The 22,950-nt window shown below is 39.4% G+C and overlaps 1 protein-coding gene across 1 annotated transcript in view; it reads left to right on the top strand.

Annotated features, from left to right (window-relative positions):
• Window positions 1-324: 324 nt before the first annotated feature.
• dtnbb (dystrobrevin, beta b) overlaps window positions 325-22,950 on the top strand; it is a 37,804-nt gene continuing 15,178 nt past the window's right edge. Inside the window, exons 1-11 of the mRNA XM_083908221.1 lie at window positions 325-371; window positions 3,298-3,340; window positions 5,349-5,416; window positions 6,466-6,546; window positions 6,688-6,901; window positions 9,384-9,469; window positions 11,231-11,385; window positions 11,498-11,603; window positions 13,872-14,038; window positions 15,411-15,535; window positions 21,627-21,701. Of these exons, the coding sequence (XP_083764347.1) occupies window positions 5,350-5,416; window positions 6,466-6,546; window positions 6,688-6,901; window positions 9,384-9,469; window positions 11,231-11,385; window positions 11,498-11,603; window positions 13,872-14,038; window positions 15,411-15,535; window positions 21,627-21,701 (1,076 nt within the window). The 5' untranslated portion in view covers window positions 325-371; window positions 3,298-3,340; window position 5,349. The remainder of the gene's footprint in view (window positions 372-3,297; window positions 3,341-5,348; window positions 5,417-6,465; window positions 6,547-6,687; window positions 6,902-9,383; window positions 9,470-11,230; window positions 11,386-11,497; window positions 11,604-13,871; window positions 14,039-15,410; window positions 15,536-21,626; window positions 21,702-22,950) is intronic.

Here is a 22,950-nt window from a genome sequence, read left to right as displayed (position 1 = left end):
TTAAATCAGCGTGCGTGCGCACATGCGTAATAAAGTGTAGTAGGAGGCCGCGCATGGCATCTGTGATCCGGCTGCTGCTGCTGTCGCTGCTGCTGCTGCTCCTCCGCCGCTGGGTCCCCGCTGTTGTTACTGTTACTGCTGCTGTTGCTGCTGGTGATGCCGAGCTCAGCGTCTCTATGTGCGGACACAACCGCATCGAGTTCCCGAGACTGATGATGCCGAATGAGACGCGAGCGGACGCTGAATGGTGATGATGGTGGCGATGGTGATGATGAAGATGACGGATGGTGTGAGCCGTTTCTCATCGCTCGGACAGCTGTAACGTCGTCGTCGTCGGCGGCGGCGGACACGCGCGTGGATTCATCAAAAAGGTGAGAGTGCGGCTGTGAATCACAGAGTAAAAAAAAAAAAAAAAAAGCAACACATCCTGCGTGATTCCACTCTGGAGCACTTCTTCTCCTCATCTGATGCTGATGCTGCTGGTCCTCTGATGATGATGATGATGATGCTGTAAACGCAAACCTGAGTGATTTTCCTCCGGTAAAAGGCCAATTAATTTCTCTATCATAACGATTACCTCTTGTTCGACGCCAGTGTGGAATGAGCACAATAAGGTTTGAAGGGGGACAAAAAAAAAAAAAAAATCATGTTTATGTGGAGACAGCTTTATTCCCTCTGCAGGCATGAGGTAATAAAAAAAAAAAGGCAGTTAAATCATCAACATGGCTGCTATTTTTTTTTTTTTTTTTTGAAGTGTTGCAGCATTTGCTCAGTGTGAGAATCCAGACTTGAACAAACGGGAGAAGTGAATGATGTCAGCGGAAGGCAGATACTGCAGCAGCCCAGTCCTTATGTTGACTCAAAGGATGTTGTCATTACCTCGAATGCTGAAGGTGCGGTTATAGAGGGGGAAAAAGGAGGAAATGCACCTTTACGGGCCGTTTATTATGATGATTATTATGTTTAATTAGATCATTTATTTACATGTAAGTAAAAATAAAACATGGATTCGTGTGCTGAGCATCTGCATGTGTGCTTTTGTGTCTATGAATAATTCACTTTTTTTTTTAAATTATTATTCATGGTCACATCTTATTATATTTGATAAAATGATTAATATGCATGTGTCATTTCACTGCCAGGCCCTCACAGCTCACAGCGCCTCTGCCAAACCAAGTGCCGAGTTGCCTACTCATGAATTTCTGCAGTTACTTCACAGGCTGAATATTTACAATGAGCCGTTGTGTTATTTCTTCTCTTCTTTTTTTTTTTTTTGCTGACATGTGTCTGTTGCTTCTCCCACTGAGCAAATGTTTTCTCGTGTATCGCTCCATTAGTGCTTCTCTGACATATTCTTCCACCTACAGATTAATGTTTTTATTATTTCACTGCCAATTTCAGGACCCAGTGCGATGTGTGTTATGTCATTATTTGAAAACATTTAATCCTGAAATGGAGGATACTGGTCACACACAAAAAGATTGGATCAGACCAGATTGGATACACATAGATGTACACAGTCTGTGTACATTTGGCTTGTTTATTATTTGTCTTGCAGTTGGAGTGTTGTGTTTTTAAAGGTTTTTGTTTGTGTCGTCAGCGGCTTCGTTGGACTGATTTCGGTAGATGCTCAAGGTTGTGAAATCGGTTGAAAAAGTGGTTATTTAGCTGTGTTATGGCGCTTTTCCACCAGCGCGACTCGCCTCACCTAGCACGACACGGCACGGTTATTTTGCTTTTCCATTAGCGATAGTACCATGGTACCTGCTCTGGCGAGGTTCCTAGAGAGCTAATACTATTACCATGTTTCCACTATGGTGCCAGCTCGGCTCGATTCTACGCGGTTTGGTTGGTTTCCCGTTACAATAAAGTACCTCCTCATTGGGGGCGGAGTCATCACTGCATGAAACTTAAGATTTTAGACATTTCCATACTAAATGTTGGAGATTAACGCACATTTTGAGCATTTTTTGGCATCGTTTTGGTTTGATTCTTGTGTCGGACACTTTGACCAATCAGTGGCCGTCAGGCTGACGACGTCACGCATAGTATTCGGCTCAGCTCGCTTGGAACCACATCAGAGCAGGTACTAAAAAAAGTGCCGGGTACTATCGTGAATGGAAAAGCAAAAGAAAATGGGTCGAGTCGAGTCGTGCCGGGACCATGTAGTGGAAAAGTGGCATTAGAGTCATGTATCACTATTTGACTGAATTACTGAATTTTTCCCAACTAGAGCTGCAACTCACCATTATTAAGTGCCTGTTTGGTCGGTAAAATGTCAGAAAATGTAATGGAAATGATGACGCTCTCAATTAATGTTTTTGTTTGGTCCCCCAAATCAAAAATGGTTCAGTCTTTACTTAAATGTGAAAAATATTCACATTTAAGACGCTGATAAAATCAGAAAGTGTTTGAAAACACACAAGTGATTCCAACCTGGAATTAAGGGAAACACCCGCAAAACAACACCAATCGAGTAAAAGTAGGAAAACAAAGTCTTGATAAGAAATAAAATAGAATAAATTCATAGAAAATGAAAATAAAATGCTTTTATATGCATCCACCCAATGTCAGGTTTATGCCTCAGCTGCCCTAATTTTGATGTTTCTGTAATGGTTAATACACCAGCATGTAGAAGCTCTTTAACCAAAATGCTATTTTCAATACTAAAGTATAGTTATTATAGTTATTTACTTGCATTCCTGAACAGAAAAGTTAGTTTTAGTGGTTAAATGTTATGCTCAAGAAGAAGCCCAGAACTCAAATTAGGAGCTCCCACTTCTTTTCATACATGTAAATTGATATAGTTTGTGTGCGGTGGAATGCCCATCTGCATTGTCAAAACATGACACAAAATCCCTTCATGTCTTCTGACCTTCTGGAGGTAGAGGAGAATCTAAACGTGACCTAGGCATATTTTATTTTGGAAACGCCGTCGTCCCTCCTGTGAGTCCGAGGCTCACACTCATCCGTCACTGGCCAGGGTCGTAATGTGCTCTTCTGTGTCCATTATCATTAAGTTGTTCCCCTTTTGCAGCTCAGTCGGTGTCATTAGCCCACAGGATGCAGTCACTGCTGAGAGTGGGTTGGGGGGGTGGGGGGGTGTTGGTGTCATGGAGAATTATCATTTGCACAGTGCACGAGCACTGGAGCGTTCATCACCAGCTACAGCTACAGCTCACCAACATCTCTCCTCCACCACTGCAGCAGAGAGAAAACACTCAACCTGTGACTTAATAATGAAGTCCTTCAAGATGTTGATGCTCACTAATAACTCTTCATCTTTTTTATTCTCAGGGTCGACGTTTAAGGCTTTTTGACGTTTGACATTCAGCGGCAGGTAAGTACTTTTTACTTTTGTTTGAAAGTTGAATTAAAGCACACCTCCAATGTTATTACTTACACGCTAAAAAGAAATACATGCTTGTTTGTTTATCATTGTCGATAGATAGATTTTAGCTGTCAAAAAAGGGAAAAACACCAAATTCCTACATTGTGATGAAAAAAACACTGGCAGTTGTCGGCCTACTTTAAAATAAAACACTGAAGTATGTAGATCTATTTGAGAGTTAATAAAATAAAATGTAACCCAGTTTGCAGTAAATAAAATACTTTTTGTGGGAGTTTATGTTCCAGAAAACCATAATTATGTGGATTAAAATAAAATAAAAACGCTACAGGGAGCCACTGCCGAGGCGCTGAAGAGCCACATGTGCCTCAAGGGCCACAGTTGCTATATCTTACAATACTTAAGTACTGTTTACTGTTTACTGTGGTGCAAATTATCCTTTGATTTAACCCATTAATTCAAATGTTCAGCTCATCAACAAGCTCTGCAGAAGCCCGATAATTTGAATCAGGTGTGTTGGAGCTAGGAAACTTCTTAAAACATGCAGGTCAGTGGGTCCCCAGGACCAGGACTGAAGGACTCTGATTTAAGCTATTAAACGGTTAAATTTAATGATTATTCTCAAATTAGATGAAGGTTCTTCACAAAACTACACCAAATGTATTCTATTTAGGGCTGAAGAAGTAATTGTTTTTTAAGGTAGGTAGTTCGGTAGCTCGATGCTAGGTATAGGTACCGAGCGATAGATAGATAGATAGATAGATAGATAGATAGATAGATAGATAGATAGATAGATAGATAGATAGATAGATAGATAGATAGATAGATAGATAGATAGATAGATAGATAGATAGATAGATAGATAGATGGATAGAAAGTTAGCTAGCTAGTTAGCTGGATGGATAGATAGAAAGTTCGCTAGCTTGCTAGAGGGATAGAAAGTTAGCTAGTGATAGATAGATAGATAGATAGATAGATAGATAGATAGATAGATAGATAGATAGATAGATAGATAGATAGATAGATAGATAGATAGATAGATAGATAGATAGATAGATAGATAGATAGATAGAAAGTTAGCTAGAGATAGATAGATAGATAGATAGATAGATCGATAGATAGATAGATAGATAGATAGATAGATAGATAGATAGATAGATAGATAGATAGATAGATAGATAGATAGATAGATAGAAAGTTAGCTAGAGATAGATAGATAGATAGATAGATAGATAGATAGATAGATAGATAGATAGATAGATAGATAGATAGATAGATAGATAGATAGATAGATAGATAGATGGATAGATAGATGGATAGATAGATGGATAGATAGATAGATAGATAGATAGATAGATAGATAGATAGATAGATAGATAGATAGATAGATAGATAGATAGATAGATAGATAGATAGATAGATAGAAAGTTAGCTAGCAAGCTAGAGGGATAGAAAGTTAGCTAGTGATAGATAGATAGATAGATAGATAGATAGATAGATAGATAGATAGATAGATAGATAGATAGATAGATAGATAGATAGATAGATAGATAGATAGATAGATAGATAGATAGATAGATAGATAACAAAACATTTTGTTTTAAACACGTTTTTGAAAGATTTTTAAAATATATTTGTTTTCTCATTTTAATGACAAGTAGTCTAATAAAAAAGGTAGAATTGTTATTAAAACCTCTTAATGTTCTTCTTAATCTTGTGTTAGCTTGCCAAACAAAGCCAGATTTGACTAATGACTAATATAGTCCTTTATGTTCAAGGTGATAAAAAAAACAAAACAACACACTGGATCCTAATCTGGGAATTTCAGAAATAACACACATGAAGACCATAATGTTAGGTTTACATATTTATTTGAATATTTTTGTGCTAATTTGCATGTAATCTGAGTGATGTTTGGACGATAAAAACAAACAAACCTGTGCTCTTGTGTGTTGCCTCCTCTCAATGTGTGCTGTGTGCGACGTGTGATGTGCTCCAGAATGATCGAGGAAGGCAGTAAACGAGGCAAGGCCATGGTGGAGAAGAGACAGCTCTTCATGGAGATGAGTGAGTGCAAATCTCTCTTCTTCTTTTTTTTCCTCCACTGTGTGTAATTCTCTGACTGTCTCGAGGTCGCCTGCACAGGAAAGATCACTTTAGACTTGGTCCCGCGCAAACGCAGAAGAGACGGTGTTTTAAATGTGTCCTCACTGAGACGTGACTGTGCTGTAGACTGTGTCTACATTGTTAGACTTATTATTTCCAGATCAGTGTTGAAAGAAAAAAATGGTAAAAAGAGATACAAGATTGTTTGTGTCCTTGTTAAAACAAAGCGAGTCATCATCATAATAAGCCAAATATTTAATTTTCCTCATTTATCACCCAGTCTGTCATAAACCTCTGATCCTTGGTTTGAACCATCATAATTCCACTCTTATTAGAATTCATTTTGACTCAATCCAGCACTCAAATGAGACAACACCTCAATATGTATTTAATAGTTAGTTTGTACATTATTTTTTTGTTGACACTGTATATAATTACACAGTTTTTACCTCGGAAATGAAACTGTCAATAATCAGTGTTGTAATGTAACAAAGTACAAATACTTCTTTACTGTACTTAAGTACAAAATCCACGTATCTATACTTCGCTTTGTTATTTATATTTCTAGCAACTTTACTTTTACTCCACAAAAATTTCCTCTATCTGTCTTTGTTACTCACTACTACCAAATAAAATCAGAAGAAGAAGAGTTGGTAAATGTCTGTATGTGCAGTATATAGAGGTTTTCTAGTAAAAACGTACAATACAAGTACAGTAAATGTCATATAATTTAAGACTTTTACTTAAGTAATATTATAAAATGTGACTTTAACTTCTACTAAAGTAATTTTCGTGGTGAGATAATTGTACTTTTATTCAAGTATCCCTACTTTATACAAGACTGACCAAACATCTGATGATTGATTAAAGTAAAAATCTTAGTCTCTTAGAGAGAGAGCGATAATCCATGTTCACATTAACAAAGAATATTTAATTCCATTGTTGTGGAAAAAACTCTGCATTTATTTAGCAAAAGTACAGTTTGTGCTTTATTTGTCCTTTTTTTTTAGGAGCTCAGAACTTTGACGTTATCAGACTGTCGACGTACAGAACTGCCTGCAAACTCCGCTTTGTGCAGAAGAGATGCAACCGTGAGACACATTTTCTCCTTCCTCCGTTTCCTTTTATCTATTACGACACTGTGTAACCAAATGAACGCAGACTGGATTGATTGATTGATTGATTGATTGATTGATTGATCACACTCGGTCTGTTTACCCCGTCGCTCACAGTTCATCTGGTGGACGTGTGGAATATGATCGAAGCCTTTCGCGACAACGGGCTCAACACGCTGGACCACAACGCCGAGATCAACGTGTCGCGGCTGGAGACGATCCTGTCTTCCATCTACTACCAGCTCAACAAGCGGCTGCCCACCACACACCAGATCAACGTGGAGCAGTCCATCGGGCTGCTGCTCAACTTCATGGTGGCCACGTACGACAGGTCAGAATCAGCAGATTTACTCATGTTGGGGGCTAGAGTTGTATGGAATACACTTTTTAATACACTTTATATAAAAACAGCACCAGGTGTCAGGTACTGTCCCTAATGGAAGCTGCGCTGAGCCGTTCTTGACCTGTACACTGGAAAAGCACCATACAATACAATTTAAAGGTCCAGTGTGAAACAATTGGGACAGAGTTTGGGCTGAAATTTAATTTACTCTACACAAGTATGCTTGCATGAATGTAGCCTTAGAATAAGCCCTTTATATGAGCAAGACTTAATGGAGGATGCTATCTTGTCTACGGCCATTCAAATGGACAAACTAGCCACTTGCGTTCCGTGTTGAATCACCTCTGTTATCTGCAGTCTCTCAACGTTAGATGTCATCAAAATTCTGACACACTGGACCTTTGGAAGAATTAACTGCCGTTTCACTAACGTTAATTTTTCAGTCCTTAACCAAGGACTTAGGAAACAAACAATGCAAAAAATTCAATATGGATGTTATTAATGCATATTTCCTCAAATCACTTTGATTAAAGTGTATATTGAGTCATGTAGAGAGCGTCAGGGTCATATAGGAAGCTATCACGCTGCTATTGTATGTACAGTGGGATAATGTATCATGGCTACTCTCGCCTACTGGGCCTTTAAAGAGCAGCAATATATCTATTGAGCAGCAAACCATCTTGAAGGTTGCTGTAAATCAAATTGAGGGTGATTATAGTGAATTTTAAAGTGTCATTTATCTGATTTCATTGCACAAATGTGCCTTTACAGTACGACACACACACAGGATGTTTTCTCGAAAGGGTTAAAACAAAATTGATGACAATCGCCTCTGATTTATTTGTCTTCAGGGACTAATAGTCCCAGCCCCTGCAAAACACAAACTGTGTGGAAAAATGACTGAAATAAATATTAACATGCACGTCAAACGACAACCAGTGCACTCCATCACACCAACAGTGCACTGTGTTAAAAGAGGTGCCATGAGCTGAAGTGTCCCAGTGATGTTTTACTGTATGTCTCCTCCTCCTCTTAATGTCTCAGAACACTTTAGGTCCTGAAGCACGGAGGTTTATCATTAACCGTAAAGCTCCCCCTTCGTTATTCTGCCTCGTGTGTGCTTAAAAATTGATTGGCCGCTCGCCCCCCACCCCCACTGTCCATTCATGAGCCTGTTCAATTGGTTTACGTTTATCAGTCAGGCAGGCCACTCTGATTATTCATGCAGCCATATCTGTGAGGAAACTCAGTGGAAATGACTGTGTACCGATCACAGGAAGTGGTTTCGCTGTCTGTCCCTGAGGTCCAAACTGAATTAGACAGAAGAGCTTTCATGTACTTACTCTGCTGCTCGGAAGCCAGAGCTGTCTCTCTCTCTCTCTCTCTCTCTCTCTCTCAGCAGGTTATAATGATTTTAACCCTTAGTCCTTATGCGGCACAGATCTGTGCAGATCGGCACAGATCTGTGCAGATCGGCACAGAAGGAGCAATAATTAGTAGCAATAAGTAAGTAGTAATAATTGTGCAGAGGTCACAAAATTAGACTGTTTTTTAAATTTTATTTTTGTTCATAAAAACGAGCCCAGCGAACTTTGAACTGTGACGTACTTCCAAATTTCACAAATTCAATCTGATTTGAAACATTTTGAGGACATTTTGCTCAGCTAGTATTCATTATAGTAGATTATAATTATTATTATTTTATCAGATTGTAGGAGATAAGACACTCTATATTGCACATTCTTATAGCCTCTGTATACTGTAAGTTTAAACATAGTGGTGGAAAAAAACACTCAGTGCAATAGTATTTAATCTTAAAAAAAGAAAAACATTCTGAATTTCTAAATCATAAAACCAGAGATCATAAATAAATAATAAAGAACTTATATTAAAGATATAAAAAACCTTGGAAGAATCAGTCATAGGACAGGTTGTTTATTAAGAAATGTAATGGAAGATGGGAAAAAGCGATACTCTCTCCCTGAAGGTAAAAGTGCATATTCTGGATGTAAAATACAACGTTTTTGTCTTTCAGAAATGTTTGGTGCGTGAGGAAGTTCAGCGTTTCTCATAGATTGATTTTTTAGTGATTTCAGTTTCCTTTTTAATAACCTTTGAAGCTCATAAAACCTGTTTTTCAATCTTTGATTTAATCTGATTTAACGATTTAATCTTTGAGAACCAAATCCAGGCTGCCATCCCATTCTCTTAATAATGCTTTAGGACTGTTTGCTGTTTACTATGGTGCAAATTATCCTTTGATTTAGCCGATTAAACGCTTACATTTCATGATTAGTCTCAAATTAGATGAAGGTTCTTCACAAAATTACACCAGATTTATTCTGTTTAGGGCTGAAGAAGTAATTGTTTTTAAGGTAGGTAGGTAGTGTTATGTTGGGTTTTTTCTCTTCCAAAAGTCACTAATTTAAATTTTTAATGCACTTACATTTGTTTTCTTATTTCCTTGCAGTGAAAGCCATGGCAAGTTGACAGTTTTCTCAATGAAAGCAATGCTGGCAACAATGTGTGGAGGCAAAATTGTGGACAAACTACGTTGTGAGTGCACATTCATCCACTCTTCATCTAACATGTTTTTGATTTTGATGTTTATGTCGTTTTGTCAAATGTCATCTGTAGGTTGGTTTCCCTTAACACTTAAGCCTCAAAAGCCACTTTTTTTTCTTATTCTAAACATAAAAGGGCTAGAAAATGTCCTGTAAGTAAGTGCTTTTGCCCATTTTTCCACAATAACTTTAAATATCTGGCAGTTATTTACAATTTACACTAAAAAAAAGTGTAGTAACAATTTAAAAACCAGTAAAACATATTTAGGATGACATTTGTTTGAGTCTTTGTCTCAATGTTCAAAATCAGGCCAAAAAATTTAAACTATGTGTAGGCGTTTTTCCAACTCTCTCCTCTCTGGTGACAAAGACGCTGATTCTCCAGCTTCCTGCAACAGAATTTTTACTGTCAAGGCCTTGTTAGATAAACGTTAGATAAACCTATTATATATTTCTAGCCTCTGATCATATAATATCAGCAAATGCAGAACCAGTTCTACCACATCATTTCACTACAGGCACTGTTTTAGCTGTTTTATGACGTTTTAAAGGCATTTTATGGACCGTCATGAACGAAACATGTTGGTTTATAATTCTTTTTGACGGTTTCGGATTAAGGATCTTGTTGGTAGGGCCTGTATACTTCTACACTTTATTTTATCTGTTGTTTTAACTGTTATCTGTATAGCTTGTATATTATGTTGTGAGTTTTATATTTATTTTTTATTTAACCTCTATTTAACCAGGAAAATCCCATTGAGATTAAGAACTTCTTTTTCAAGGGAGCCCTGGCCGAGTTAGGCAGCATTGAATATGAAATACTCAACAGTTTAACACAGATAAAACAGAGCAGACAACAAATAAAAAAAGAATCCAGATTCAATTTAAAAGCATTTGAGAAAAACAAGTGCATTTTTTGGAGTTGGACTCAAGAACTCTCAGTTTGGATTTGAAAGCGTTTGATGACGTTAACTCAGTTATTGTCCAGTCTTTCTGCAACATATTCCATGCAAAAGTTACAGAATTATATCTGAAATCATCTTGTCTCTGTAACTATTTTACTATCTGTGGTGCTAAATTGACCAGGACTCCCTGGAAGAAGAGCGCTTGTATCTCAAAGGGACCTTCCTGACTAAACAAAGCATAAATAAATAAATAAATAAAAATTACTGTAGGTAACAAACTGTAGGTGTGAATAGTGTGAACGAGTGTGCTGGTGTCTGCGATGGACTGACCCTTGACCCTCGTGTCATTTCTTATTTGGGCCCAACATGAAATGTTTTCCTTCAGTCCTGGTGGAGCTGAAGTCTCCCTGTAGTTGCTCAAATAGAACACACGGGGGCACTGTTGGAACACAAGAACAGAACTCATTCACTGTGTGACCTCTGATGGGCAGAGGTGGAAAGAGTACTGAAATAATTCTACTCTAAGTAAAAGTGCCAGTATTTTACTGAAGTAAACGTACTTGTATTTAAGTTAAAGTAAAAAAAAGTACCTTTAAAAGAGTGCAGACAAAATTAAATATGCAAACACATGATATATCAGTCAACATGGGTCAAAGGTCACACATGCTTTAACTTTCTCACCTAAATTAGTGCCCGATTCACCTGTCCTCTACCTGTCCTCTACCTGTGTGTATATGTAGATATACATACATATATATATATATATAGATACTATATTTGTACACTGTGGATGAGCAGAATGTGTGTGTTGTCGGAGAGTAAACTGTGACATTTGCTGTCTCTCTCAGATATTTTCTCACAGATCTCCGACTCGGGCGGCGTCATGGTGTTTGCCAAGTTTGATCAGTTTCTCCGGGAGGTTCTGAAACTGCCCACAGCCGTGTTCGAGGGCCCGTCGTTCGGCTACACGGAGCATTCGGTGCGCACGTGCTTCCCTCAGCAGGTGGGATAGTTCAACAACAACCCCGATCCTCCTCTTTTATTGTTATTATTCGTATAATACGTTTGCATAACGTCTAAACACCGGAGACACGTGTCTTGTGCTTGTCTTTCAGAAGAAGATCATGCTGAACACGTTTCTGGACGTGTTGATGGCCGATCCTCCTCCTCAGTGTCTCGTGTGGCTGCCTCTCATGCACCGACTCGCTAATGTTGAAAACGGTAAGATGTGGATCAGACGCAGATGCCTGATTTAGTAGAAAAGTTGAGAGGATTTTTTGACATCCATATTAATCGCTTATCGATTTTTGTATTCAAACCTGACAATTTTACGTGGATCTAAAATTAATTTCTGTCCCACAAAGGAGGGATTATTGTGTGTCGTGTGTCACGGAATGCATCGAAATATCATAGAACAGCTGAGTCGCTTGTTTAATTGGAACACTTCTATAATGTGGTGTGAGGTTAAAGAATGAATTACAGTGCACATATTCTTAGAAACACTGTATCTACATGAGAATTGATACACACCTGAAATAGCTGCTAAAAAGGGATATTTCGTCATTTTTTCACACTTTAAAGCACTGGTTCAGGACTAAGATGACATCTGACAGTCGGACTGCAACTAGCGATTATTTTCACAACTGATTAATTCATATTGGATTACACTTGGTCGGTAAAATATCAGAAAATGTTGAAAAATGATGTTCTCTAATGTCTTTTTTTTGTCTCCAAACCAACAATGATTCAGTTTGAATGATTTCTTTGTTATGTGGCGCAAAGAAACCAGGAAATATTCACATTTTAGAAGCTGAAACAATCAGAGAAACTTACCCAATAATCATTGCAGCCCTATCTGACAGTGATAACTTATTATTATTTCACTGTTCCAACAAATCTAAGCGTCACCAGATACAACTTTGAAAAAGTTCTGTTGTAGACTTTTTTGTGAATGTTTTATTTGTTGTTTATATGAGAAGCATCAAGAGTAAGAGGTGACCCACACTATTTTTGTATTCAGGGATTCCATTGCTCCTTGAAATCATTCAAAGAGGCCCTTGAAAGTTTTGGAAAATTACCCTAAATCGACATGGAAAGTGCTATCACTTTATGCAAGAAAGTTGATATTTATGTAAATGTCTCCCTGTCTCCGGTTCGTGCCCTGCATTGCTTGATGTGCGTAGACTAGGCCTACGCAGAACAAACATGGAGTTTTACGTACTCGCTGTGTACTAGTGTTGTGGACATTGTCCACTGTCTGTCCATATCTCTCCACCGTTGACGTGATATTCCGTGCAGAACAACGAGCGAGTAACGTCAAGCAAGAGAGATTCCAAGATCTCTGTCTCACCACAGAAAAATGACAAAGACTGACTTTGACGGATATCCCAAGGACAGTCGACTTGTCCAGATGCAGCTCGTGCTGCAAATCAATAAACGTAGACGCCATGGGCGAAGCAGCTCTTACAGCGCACTGAATGTCCTTGAATTTCAGGAAATTGGTACTGTAAAGTCCTTACAAAGTCATTGAAAAACACTAGTCATGTTTTAAAATGTGTTGTAATTATACCGAATAAATAGAGTGGGTATTAAATGACCGGTATTACCTTTGAAATGCAGTAGAAGAGAAGCTAAACGTAACAAAAAATGGATATACCAAAGTTTATATCTGACTTGAGTGCATATTTTTTTTTTTTTTTTTGAACAATATGTTTATTGACATTTTTCTCAAAACACATGTGTACAGTGTACAATTCCAGACTCCTAAAAGTGAACAAATATTCCAGGCTACACTGAGACATGTGGTATAAACAAAACTTCAGACAAACAATTTAAGGAAAAATTAAATAAATAATACAAAATACAGAAGAAAATTAAATAAATAATAATAATAAAAAAATTAAACAAAACAAAAGAAACCTCTCAGGTAGTAACACTCATATGTTACAAAATAGTGCAACAATTTGTTGCTTATTCAATCTCATTTATAAATATCTTCACAGTATATATTCTCTTTAGCCTCATTAAGAGGTTTACATTGACCCAAACTCAATCCTCCTCTTCGTCCACTAGCTCCACACCTTTCACAAACCGCTCAAATGGTCCCCAAATTTTCTCAAAAAGTTCTTGTTTCCCTCTCTGTATGTATGTTATTTTTTCCAAAGGGAAAGTAATTAACATTTGCCTAACCCAGTAAGTGACACTTGGTTTGCTGGATTTCTTCCAAAATAATGCTATTGATTTTTTTGCATGTAAAAGACACATGTCTATCAGAACTTGTTCACTCTTGGTATATTTGTGATTTTTGGGGTAGAGTCCTAAAATGAAGAAAACTGGGCTTATCACAAGATCTTTTGAAATAATCTTTTCTATCGCTTTCTTAATTTCTTCCCAAAATTGAGTGCATATTTTAGTTTTAAACTGACTGTATGTTCTTGTCAGTAAAGCTGTGAATGTCTCAGACTGAAAATCCTCTTTGTCACTGCTCAGTCTTCCATCCGGTGGAATGTTCTTATTGCCGGAGCGAGAGCATGATGGGTTTCCGGTATCGGTGCCAACAGTGCCATGGCTACCAGCTTTGTCAGAGCTGCTTCTGGCGTGGCCATGCCAATGGTCCCCATAGCAACCAGCACCAGATGAAGGAGCACTCGTCTTGGGTAAGACAAATCCCCCCGATCGCTCTCAATTTTTTTTTTACACCGCGTTGTTCCCAATTATAAACAACTCAAAAGTCAATATCACTCTGTGAGTGTGGAATGATTTTCCAGCAACGTGAGTAAACGGTTCCTGTACTCGCTTAAGCAAACCCAAGAGGGATTTTACACGCTTTTACTTATTTTGATTGATTGAATTCACATTGTTGCCAGTTTCCCCCTCAAAGCTCAGTCATTATCTTATCAATGGAAACAGGGGAAACAGGTGCTGGAAACCACTCACAGTTTTACCAGCTGATGAAGTGAGGTGCAATCCTCCAGTTTTCCCCCCCGACTTTTAATTGTGTCATTTTGTTTCCAGCTTATTGACCTGTCTGCAATGTTTGGTTTTAGCATTTGGCAGCTTTTCGAGTTCACCTTTCCTCTGTGTCGTTGGCAGAATGAATGGCCACGCTCCGTCTCATGACAGACAATGGTAACGGCTCATTCAGGAGTCATTTTCCCCATCTGTTGCCAAGGTCACTGTTTGTACATCGGATTACATGAGTCCAACGTGCGCAGGGAAGATTATGTATAGCTACCACTGTCAATCAGCTCAAATCGTTTGTTTATCTGAAAAAGTGTTTTTATTTAAATCCTAGAGATTAGATTACATTTTAAAAAGTTGTTTCCCCAATAACACATTAAATTACTCTTTATTTTGTTGTATATAATGGAGAGTATTACACTGACAAGCCTTCTTTAAGGATGTATAATCCTATTTTACCTAACTTATTTTATCTAAGTTAAGTCTAATTGATTCTTGTGTTATTCAATGCATTTTAAGTGTATTTTGCATTTTAAAAATGCTACTTTGATTGAAAACAAAAAAAATTGCTGCCAAAAAATTAGAGGAAGATACATTGAGTTTTGTCTTTATTTTCTTTGGGAGTAAGTTATTCCTTGCTTTAATTTTATTAATTAAGAGTTCCTTTGTGTGGCCCTGCATTGTATACATTGTGTTTCCACCACACTTCCACACAGTAACTCAAATAATATGGTCAAATGAATGAACAATATCATGTATATATAGTGCTTTGTGATTAAACACAACATAAAACGTAAATACAAAGGAATAGAATAGAATAGTCTGCACAAAAAAGCCTCTTCTAAAGGCCAAACTACAGAATAAAAAAAGATCTCATATAAAAATGAAAATATTAGACGGAAGTCAACACAATTTAGATGTGAATTGTGCAAACACAAACTCAGACAGTCACAGCTTGCGTGACCTGTTGTTAATCCACCCTTCTGACCCACAGTAAACAGACTCTTGACCCAGTTATGTAAATGAGTGCTGAAGGTGAAGGTTCTTTTGTTTTGCTCCTCCTCACAGAAGTCTCCAGCCAAAAAGCTGAGCCACGCGATCAGCAAATCTCTCGGCTGCGTCCCCATCGGAGAGCCACCGCATCCTGTTTTCCCCGAGCAGGCGGAGCGACCACAGGAGCTCACTCACACCGTGTAAGTGCCCATGCCCGAGGTGTTTGTTACCTCTCTTTGTGTCATTAATATGGGGCTACTCAGGCCCATTTGTTGATTAACAGCACAGCACGGCCCCACTGTGCTCATGATCTACGGTCTGTTCTTGTCATGTAACTGCCTCCACCTTTTCCATTTCGCTGTCCGGACGTGAGTGATCGAGTGCCATCTCGCCAAGACGTCAAGCCCCTGATTATTTGCCAACGCGGAAATAGCTGATATACTGCACAGGTTCGGCCGCGGCCGTTAAAAAGCACCGGCGTCCTCATCAGTCTGTTGGCAATGAAACGGGGACGACGGTATAAATCTCACACTCCAGGGGCTTTGAAGCTCCTCGAAGTCATTATAGGAAATGCATTATATTCTGCTGCTGTCTTAAACCCCGCACATTCATTTACATTTCAGCTGAAAAATAGGACAATTTCCATAATCAATTCCACCACAGAGAGGCTTCTGCAGCACTTCACAATGCTGAGGTCACTTCATATTTTTCTCATTATTGTCGCACTGAAACGCAGACACTTTTGGCCTCCAACAAGACACAGTCTAATGTTTCAGATTCCAGAAAAAGACATAGGATTTACGATTTCACTCGTTTGTGGCATGAATGATTAGTGATGTGTCTCACGCTCTCATCACAGCTTTGAAGCATTTCTCATGGCACGTTTCACAACGAAATCCCGTTTCATATTCCAGTCACAGCCATCAATCTGAGCTGTCTGTGTGTGTGTATGCGTTGTGCTGCCGGCGAGTGTCAGTGAGTAACTGATAGCGAGCTCCACCACGAGGGGAGAAAGTAGCTCAGTAAATGCCAGGAAAAACAGACACGGTGTAAAATATACGTCATTGTGATTTCCTGTTTTACTTCTGCGATGGGTGTACCACCGCTCTGCCTGCTGGCGTCTCTCGCATCCGTGCACTGCCGTGCCCAAAATGATGCATTTCAGATGAAGTTGAAATGAAGATGAAATTCATCACAGTGCGTGTGGAAAATCAGCTGTTGACCCGACTGCTTCTTGCAGCTGAGAGATGAGCCGATTGGATAAGCCTGTGAGTGGTATAGTCCGTCTACCATGAAATTACATCACAAAAGTAGATTAATATTGATTAAAATACAATTTGTAGCTAAAACTGTTTTGGATTATGACTCTCCAGTGCCCTGAGCAAGTGGTAATCTGTGTCATTTTTTGTCCCCTTTTTCCCTCTGTTGATTATTTCAGATGATGGAGGCTCAGAGAATATTGAGTTCTGTCCATTTGAGGCTCTTGGTTTTATTAGATTTTGTAGCACAAAGGTCATTTATTGTTTTTGTTTTCTCTCTGGGAACTGCAAAGCTTCACATAAAAAGATGAAGGTATTGTATGTAACCTCAATAGAGAGTGTTTTCAGGACTTTGGTTGAGTGTTTTCATTGTTGGCAACTTTATATTTCGGCTTTTCTTCATGTCAGATTGTCAGTTTTCACTCCATCTATGAGTACTAGTTATTTTCCAAATTAAGATTTGACATTAAAATAGAAACTTTACAGCACTATAATGGATTGTAAGGTTCGAGACACATTTTTCCTTTAAACTTTAATTTTATACGTTGTCTTAATAAACGAAAAGCATCAAAACTGCTATACTTGAGCAGATATCCAAGTAAACTCTTTTATAACTGTACAAAGTTATAAAAGAGTGTTTTTGAAGAGAAATGACAGGAAATGCTTTATTTCTGTTTTGCTTTAAAACCCAAATGGACAAAGTGCATTCTCATGTTCTCACAAATGGCATTTCAAGGTTGTGTCACTGATTGTGTTCACTGACTTTTAGGAGAATGGATGTGACGTTGACCCCTGAGACTCATCTTTCTGTCTGTCTGACTCTGTCCTTGTTATATCTACTGCAAGGGTTAAAGTCTCCAGAAAACAAATGCCAGTTTGTGCTTCCAGGTGCATTTATTTGTCCGTGGTGACTATGTAGCGCTTTTTTATAAGCCACTGTATAAATATTCTTTTTTTAATTCCATATTTAACCCTGTGTGTGAAATTCTATGCCAAGTGTCACTGACTTATAAATTATTAGGAGTACTTTGCCTATAGCATAAAGACGTGAAACAAGGGAAAACTGTTAGCCTAGCTGTGTCAATATCAACAAAATTCACCCACAAGCACCAGATGTATTTTTATTTCTTGTAGTCTGGAGTATGACTAATAATATCTGAAACTTTAATTCAAATAATGATACGATTGATAATCTGTCAAATGCTTTATCAAGCAGAGTTAGCTTAGCTTAGCATTACGATGAAACAGCAGGAAGTAGCTTTGTCAAAGGCAACAACATTTAAACCACCTTGTAAGCTCAATATGATCCTGTTATACTCATTAAGTAACAAAAATTAGGCAAAAGCCACTAAGAATATTAGCATTTTTTAGCAATAGTACTAGTAGTCCTAGTTGTAGTAAACCATCATTTTATCAGGTTATATTTATGCTTCAAGCATGTTAGCATAAAACCACAAACATCACAGATAGGGTTTAAAGAGCAATATCAAAGCTAGGAAATTGATTTAGCATATATAATAGACAAGCAAAACATTTAAAAACTAAATGTATAACAAACTCATTGTGTTTAAACGTGTATGTTGGTATCAGACAAAGCCAGGTCAGCTGGTTTCTCCTACACTTGAGCCATGCTAATTGGCTACTGGCCATAGCTTCATATTTAATTCATTTATGAGACTGGCATCGATCTTCTCCTCTAACTTCCCAAAAAAGCTGAACAGTTTCTTTAAACCTAACCACATAGCTCCTGAAGCCATAAGGTAGAAAAACGGAGTGGAGTAATTTCCGTTGTTAAACGGTCGATTTTTAAGAGAACTTATGGCTGAATACAGTAATTATCTGCCTGACCGTTCCCTTGTTGATTTCCCTGCTGGCTTCAGAGATCTTCAAACTGGACCCATCAGATCATTAGTCATGGGAAGAGTGCCAAACCACCGGTTTTAGTTTAACATTAACTCGACGGGGACAAATGCACCGCTGCTGTTCTTAAAGACTCCTGTTTTCTGTGTTATTTCATGTTTCATTTGTCAGCTGGGTCTCTCAGGTGTGTGTGTGTGGGTGTGTACTTGTATTTATATATTTGTGAGGATGTTTTTGACCTTGTGAGGACATTTTGCCTGAACATTAAAGGGCTTTTTCCAGGGTGAAGACCTGGGTTTAGAGTTTGCCACATAGTTGTGATGGTTAAGCTTTGGCTAAGGGAATGCATTACGTCTATGCCGTGTCCTCACTGAGGTATAACAACCAGTTAGTGTGTGTTTGTGTGAGGGGTCGACTGTGCCTGTGAGTGAGTGGTGATGGCAGAATCGGGGTAGAGCGTCAGGTTTGATCAAAACTTCAAATTGAGTTGGACGCGAGTTTCCCAGCTGTCCGACCTCTCGCGTCGTCTCCAGACAAAGTGCAGCTATACTCTGATACCACACTGTTGAAATATTAACTGACATCTGAAGGCGAAGACTAACAAGAGAAGTGAAAGCAGTGCATTTCTTCTTCTTCTTCTTCTTTTTTTTCACCCTCTCCACTCAAACTGTCAGCGAGATTCTTTGGGATTTGAGTTTGGGGTTTGGGGATGAGTCTGACTCTCAGACTTCTGCTGCCAAAACGCAAAGAAATTGTTTCAAAATCTTACCTTACTTTGCATTAATGTGGAACACCCACTTTGGCACCAGATTCTCAGTGCCATAGCAACCAATCTTTTTCTATTCTTGAGGTCAATGCAAATTCCAGTCAGGGTCATTCAAATGAGCGGGAGCACATGCATGTAATCCACTTTTCTGTGTGCGCGCGTGATTCATTATTTTGTTGTTCTGGCAAAGGTAACCTGTAGCCATCGCCGGGGGGGAAAAGTCAAGCTCTTGCTCGCCAGCAGCAGGAGGAAGGCACGCGTCGTCATGTTTGCATATTAATTATCTGAGCCGTGTGAGGGTGACTGAAGACTGTCGCGTCACGCGTCTCTCAGACGTAAAAAGGTGGATCGTCACCAAGGACGGGGGAAAAAAGGGCCGACACATTGTCATTCGCAGCACACGGGTGTAGAACAAGGCTTAGCGCATTGCAGACTTTGATCTCTTACTTCCCAAATGTTTTGTCAGTTCACTCTTATTTGACCTCTGAGCAGTGGCTGACTGTGTGTGTGTGTGTGTGTGTGTGTGTGTGTGTGTGTGTGTGTGTGTGTGTGTGTTCTCAGTTACCACATATGGCTGCAGAGATACTGACACAGACAACTTCAGAGGACATAATCAAAATATTAGAAGGTTGAATGAAATAGAGCAATTGAACCCTACTGTGCACGAGGCAAGGACTGATGATTATTTATAGAAGGGTAGCTGTGAGGAGCTTTGACTTATGTGACTCTTTGAAGGTAAAGTTAAAAAAAAAAAGACATGGAATGTAAATGTTGTTACAAATAGAGTGAAACGTATTGCACACATGGTTTTTGTTAGAAGCTGAAAGTGAGGTGTTTTTGAGTAAATGGCATTTCTCTTAATGATCAGTATTTATCAGAGAGAGGTTAAAAGACAGAGAGTCAGAGCAGCGAGCTTCAAATAGAGAGAGAGAGGCAGTGTGTGTGTGAGGCAGAGAGAGAGATAGAGAAAATCTACGCCATCATAAAGTCATGTGACCGCCGAGTTTCCTTGGAGACAGCAGCAGCAGCAGCAGCAGCAGCAGAGTGTAGTACATTGAGATGCTCGCCTGCTCAGTTGAGGGCAGGTTAGGCATCTGGCAACAGCAGCCGTCGGATGTATTTTGCCAGTCAGGCAGGTGCTCGCTCTCCTCTCAGAGGTAAGTGCGACGCCTCGTGTTCTCGTCGTCCTCTCGTCTGGAGTTCACCTTTTTAAGAGTCAAGAACAATAATTAACTCCGGTGTGAAATGATTCTTGCATGGTACTGGGATTTAAATTCTTTGCTTGTGAAGTTCTTGTTTGAGTTGTGACCGCTGTTTTTTTTTTTGTTTGTTTATTTTACCCCCTCTCTTATTGTTTCTTTGTTATTATCTGAGGATTTTGTTTGTGCAAATTGCCATAGAAACCTACAGTTAAATGAGGACTTTTGAACAGCCATGTTTTTTTGTCTTTTAATCTCTGAGACTAGAGGAAACTAGTAAGTGCAGTATATTATCTTTCAAAAAGGACATACTAACCCCCTTTGAGTATGCTCTTTAATATAGGGAAAATGTACTTTTGTCACTGTAAAATGACAATTTTAGAAGTAGTCCAAACATTTATCTTACTTCATTTTCATTTTAAGTCAAAAATAATGTCTGTGCAGCTCTCAGTTCTTCATGCTGATAACTGTTTTCTGCACAATGTGGATATAAATAGTTTCCTTTGGCAACAAAAAAACACCCCAAAAAAGCTGACAAACGAACATGAACTCAATTCTGTTTGCCTTTTATGTGATAACGAGAGCTTTGAGCCATTATACTGTGCAGACTGAGCAGATGCATCCTCGCAGACGCCGTCGTGAGTGGCTGCCCTCTTCTGTGTCCCGGGTGAAGTGTGAAGCAGACGAGCACCTGAGATGCGCGGGGCGGGAGATATTTTTGCTCCATTAATGAGACTCTGTGGTGCGTGGCTCTCGGGCGAGCTCGTCGCGGGGGCCACCGATTCTGCCCGCCAGATGGCCCCCGTTTGCTTTGTTTACTCTCGCAAATTGCCTCCCACAATGTCACCTTTTTTTCCCTCGTTTTTCACAGACTTCCAGTTTAATTAGATTTTTCCTGTCTGCCGCTGCTGCTGCTGCTGCTGCTTATGTTAATTTGTTTTAAAGCTAATAGCCTGAAAACGTTGAGGTTGCCAGAGCAAAAGTCAATTATTCCGGAACAATTCCAGAGTTAACTTGTTGCCTAGGAGTTTGTCAAGATTGTCACCTGCCTCCACCCCCTTTAACCCTCTTTATTACTGTTAGATTAAAGTGAAGTCAGGAGAACCTGATTTATGAATATTAATAAAAAGCAAATGCACTCCCTTCCACTCCCCCGGTGACAGGTCTCTACAGCGTAGCATTAAAGACTTCTAATCTTGTCTTTTAGTCAGCCGAAACCAGTGGCCAACAACATGAACGACACAATTCTCATGTCCTCCGGGGCACCGACACCTTCCAAAAGGTAAGCAACACCCCCCCCCCTCTCAGACATTGTTAGATTATTCCACAGAACTGGGTTAACATTTGTTATTATTAAATTATGACGTATTCTACCTCATCAGTGGGAATAAAGAACAGTGCTACAGATGTTCCAGACTTGACTTGACTCTCACACTTGACACACATTTTCACAGCATTGCCCTTGTGAGTGTATTTTTAGAGGGGAATTTGTTATGCTGTCGCGAAGGGTGTGTGCGCGCATAAAAGGGCTGATGTGACAAATAGACGATGATAGAACTGGAGCCTGATCGTGCTAAGTGTTATCAGGCGACAGCCCCTTGGAAGCAGCCTAATTATTATAGTCTGATCATTTCAGAGTTTAAAAGGCCACACGTTCTATTATTATTATTATTATTATTTACTCAGAGTGGTAATGAAGCATTGAGGTTGGTAATGACGACCACGCACAGGGAGCTGTAACACATCCTGCAAAGTTTCTCTCTTGTGTACAGTGTATTATTTCTCGCTGTCACATCCTTTCCGGAGGCGCGAGTGCTCAGGGACTTCAGGACGTCCCACGACACATTAGAAGGGACACAAGACGTCACAGTCCACTCAGAGGTCTGACAGTTCACCCCCATTTAAATCCAGACAAAGGCTTTTTGTGGAGGATTTAGAAGAAGAGCAATGGATGTTTTATTACATGCAGTACAACTTGCAAGGACCCAGGCCTCAAAATCTGTAGATTTTACCCCATCATTCCCTCACCTAGAAATGGGCATTACAGTTGGAAGAGAAAGTGTTATCACGTATCGCCGCAGGAAGATTTCCTTTCTTGCATTTTCCAGAAAAAAATGAGATGCCACCAATCAATACTAGATTAAGGCGAGCATTTTTGTGCAGTGCAGTCATGTTTCTCTCTGCGGTTCCCCGCGGCGTCGAGATTAGAGCAGGTCTGACGGAAGCTGACGAGATAGGGACACCCGAGGGCGGTAAAAACGATGCTCTGCATCAGGACCCCGTTGGAGGGCAGGGGGGGCGGTTGAAGGAGTCACGTGTTGTAGTGGAAGGACGGCGCTCTCCTGAGCTTTGTTTCAGGACAGTGGCAGTAATGAAGAAGCTGGATAACCTTTGTCTTGACATTTTTGCTCTGTGAGTCAGAGGCTGCTCATGGAGGATGCGGTGCACGGAGGATGCCGTTTGCCTTGGAGGGGCATTACAGCGACAAAGCTGTCACGTTTAGGGCAGAGATTGTGCATTAATGCGCTTGT

Source organism: Microchirus variegatus (genome assembly GCF_963457635.1).
Source record: "Microchirus variegatus genome assembly, chromosome: 2".
NCBI classification, from domain to species: Eukaryota; Metazoa; Chordata; class Actinopteri; order Pleuronectiformes; family Soleidae; genus Microchirus; species Microchirus variegatus.
Note: the sequence above shows the minus strand (reverse complement) of the source record. Positions and strands in the feature narration are given on the sequence as shown.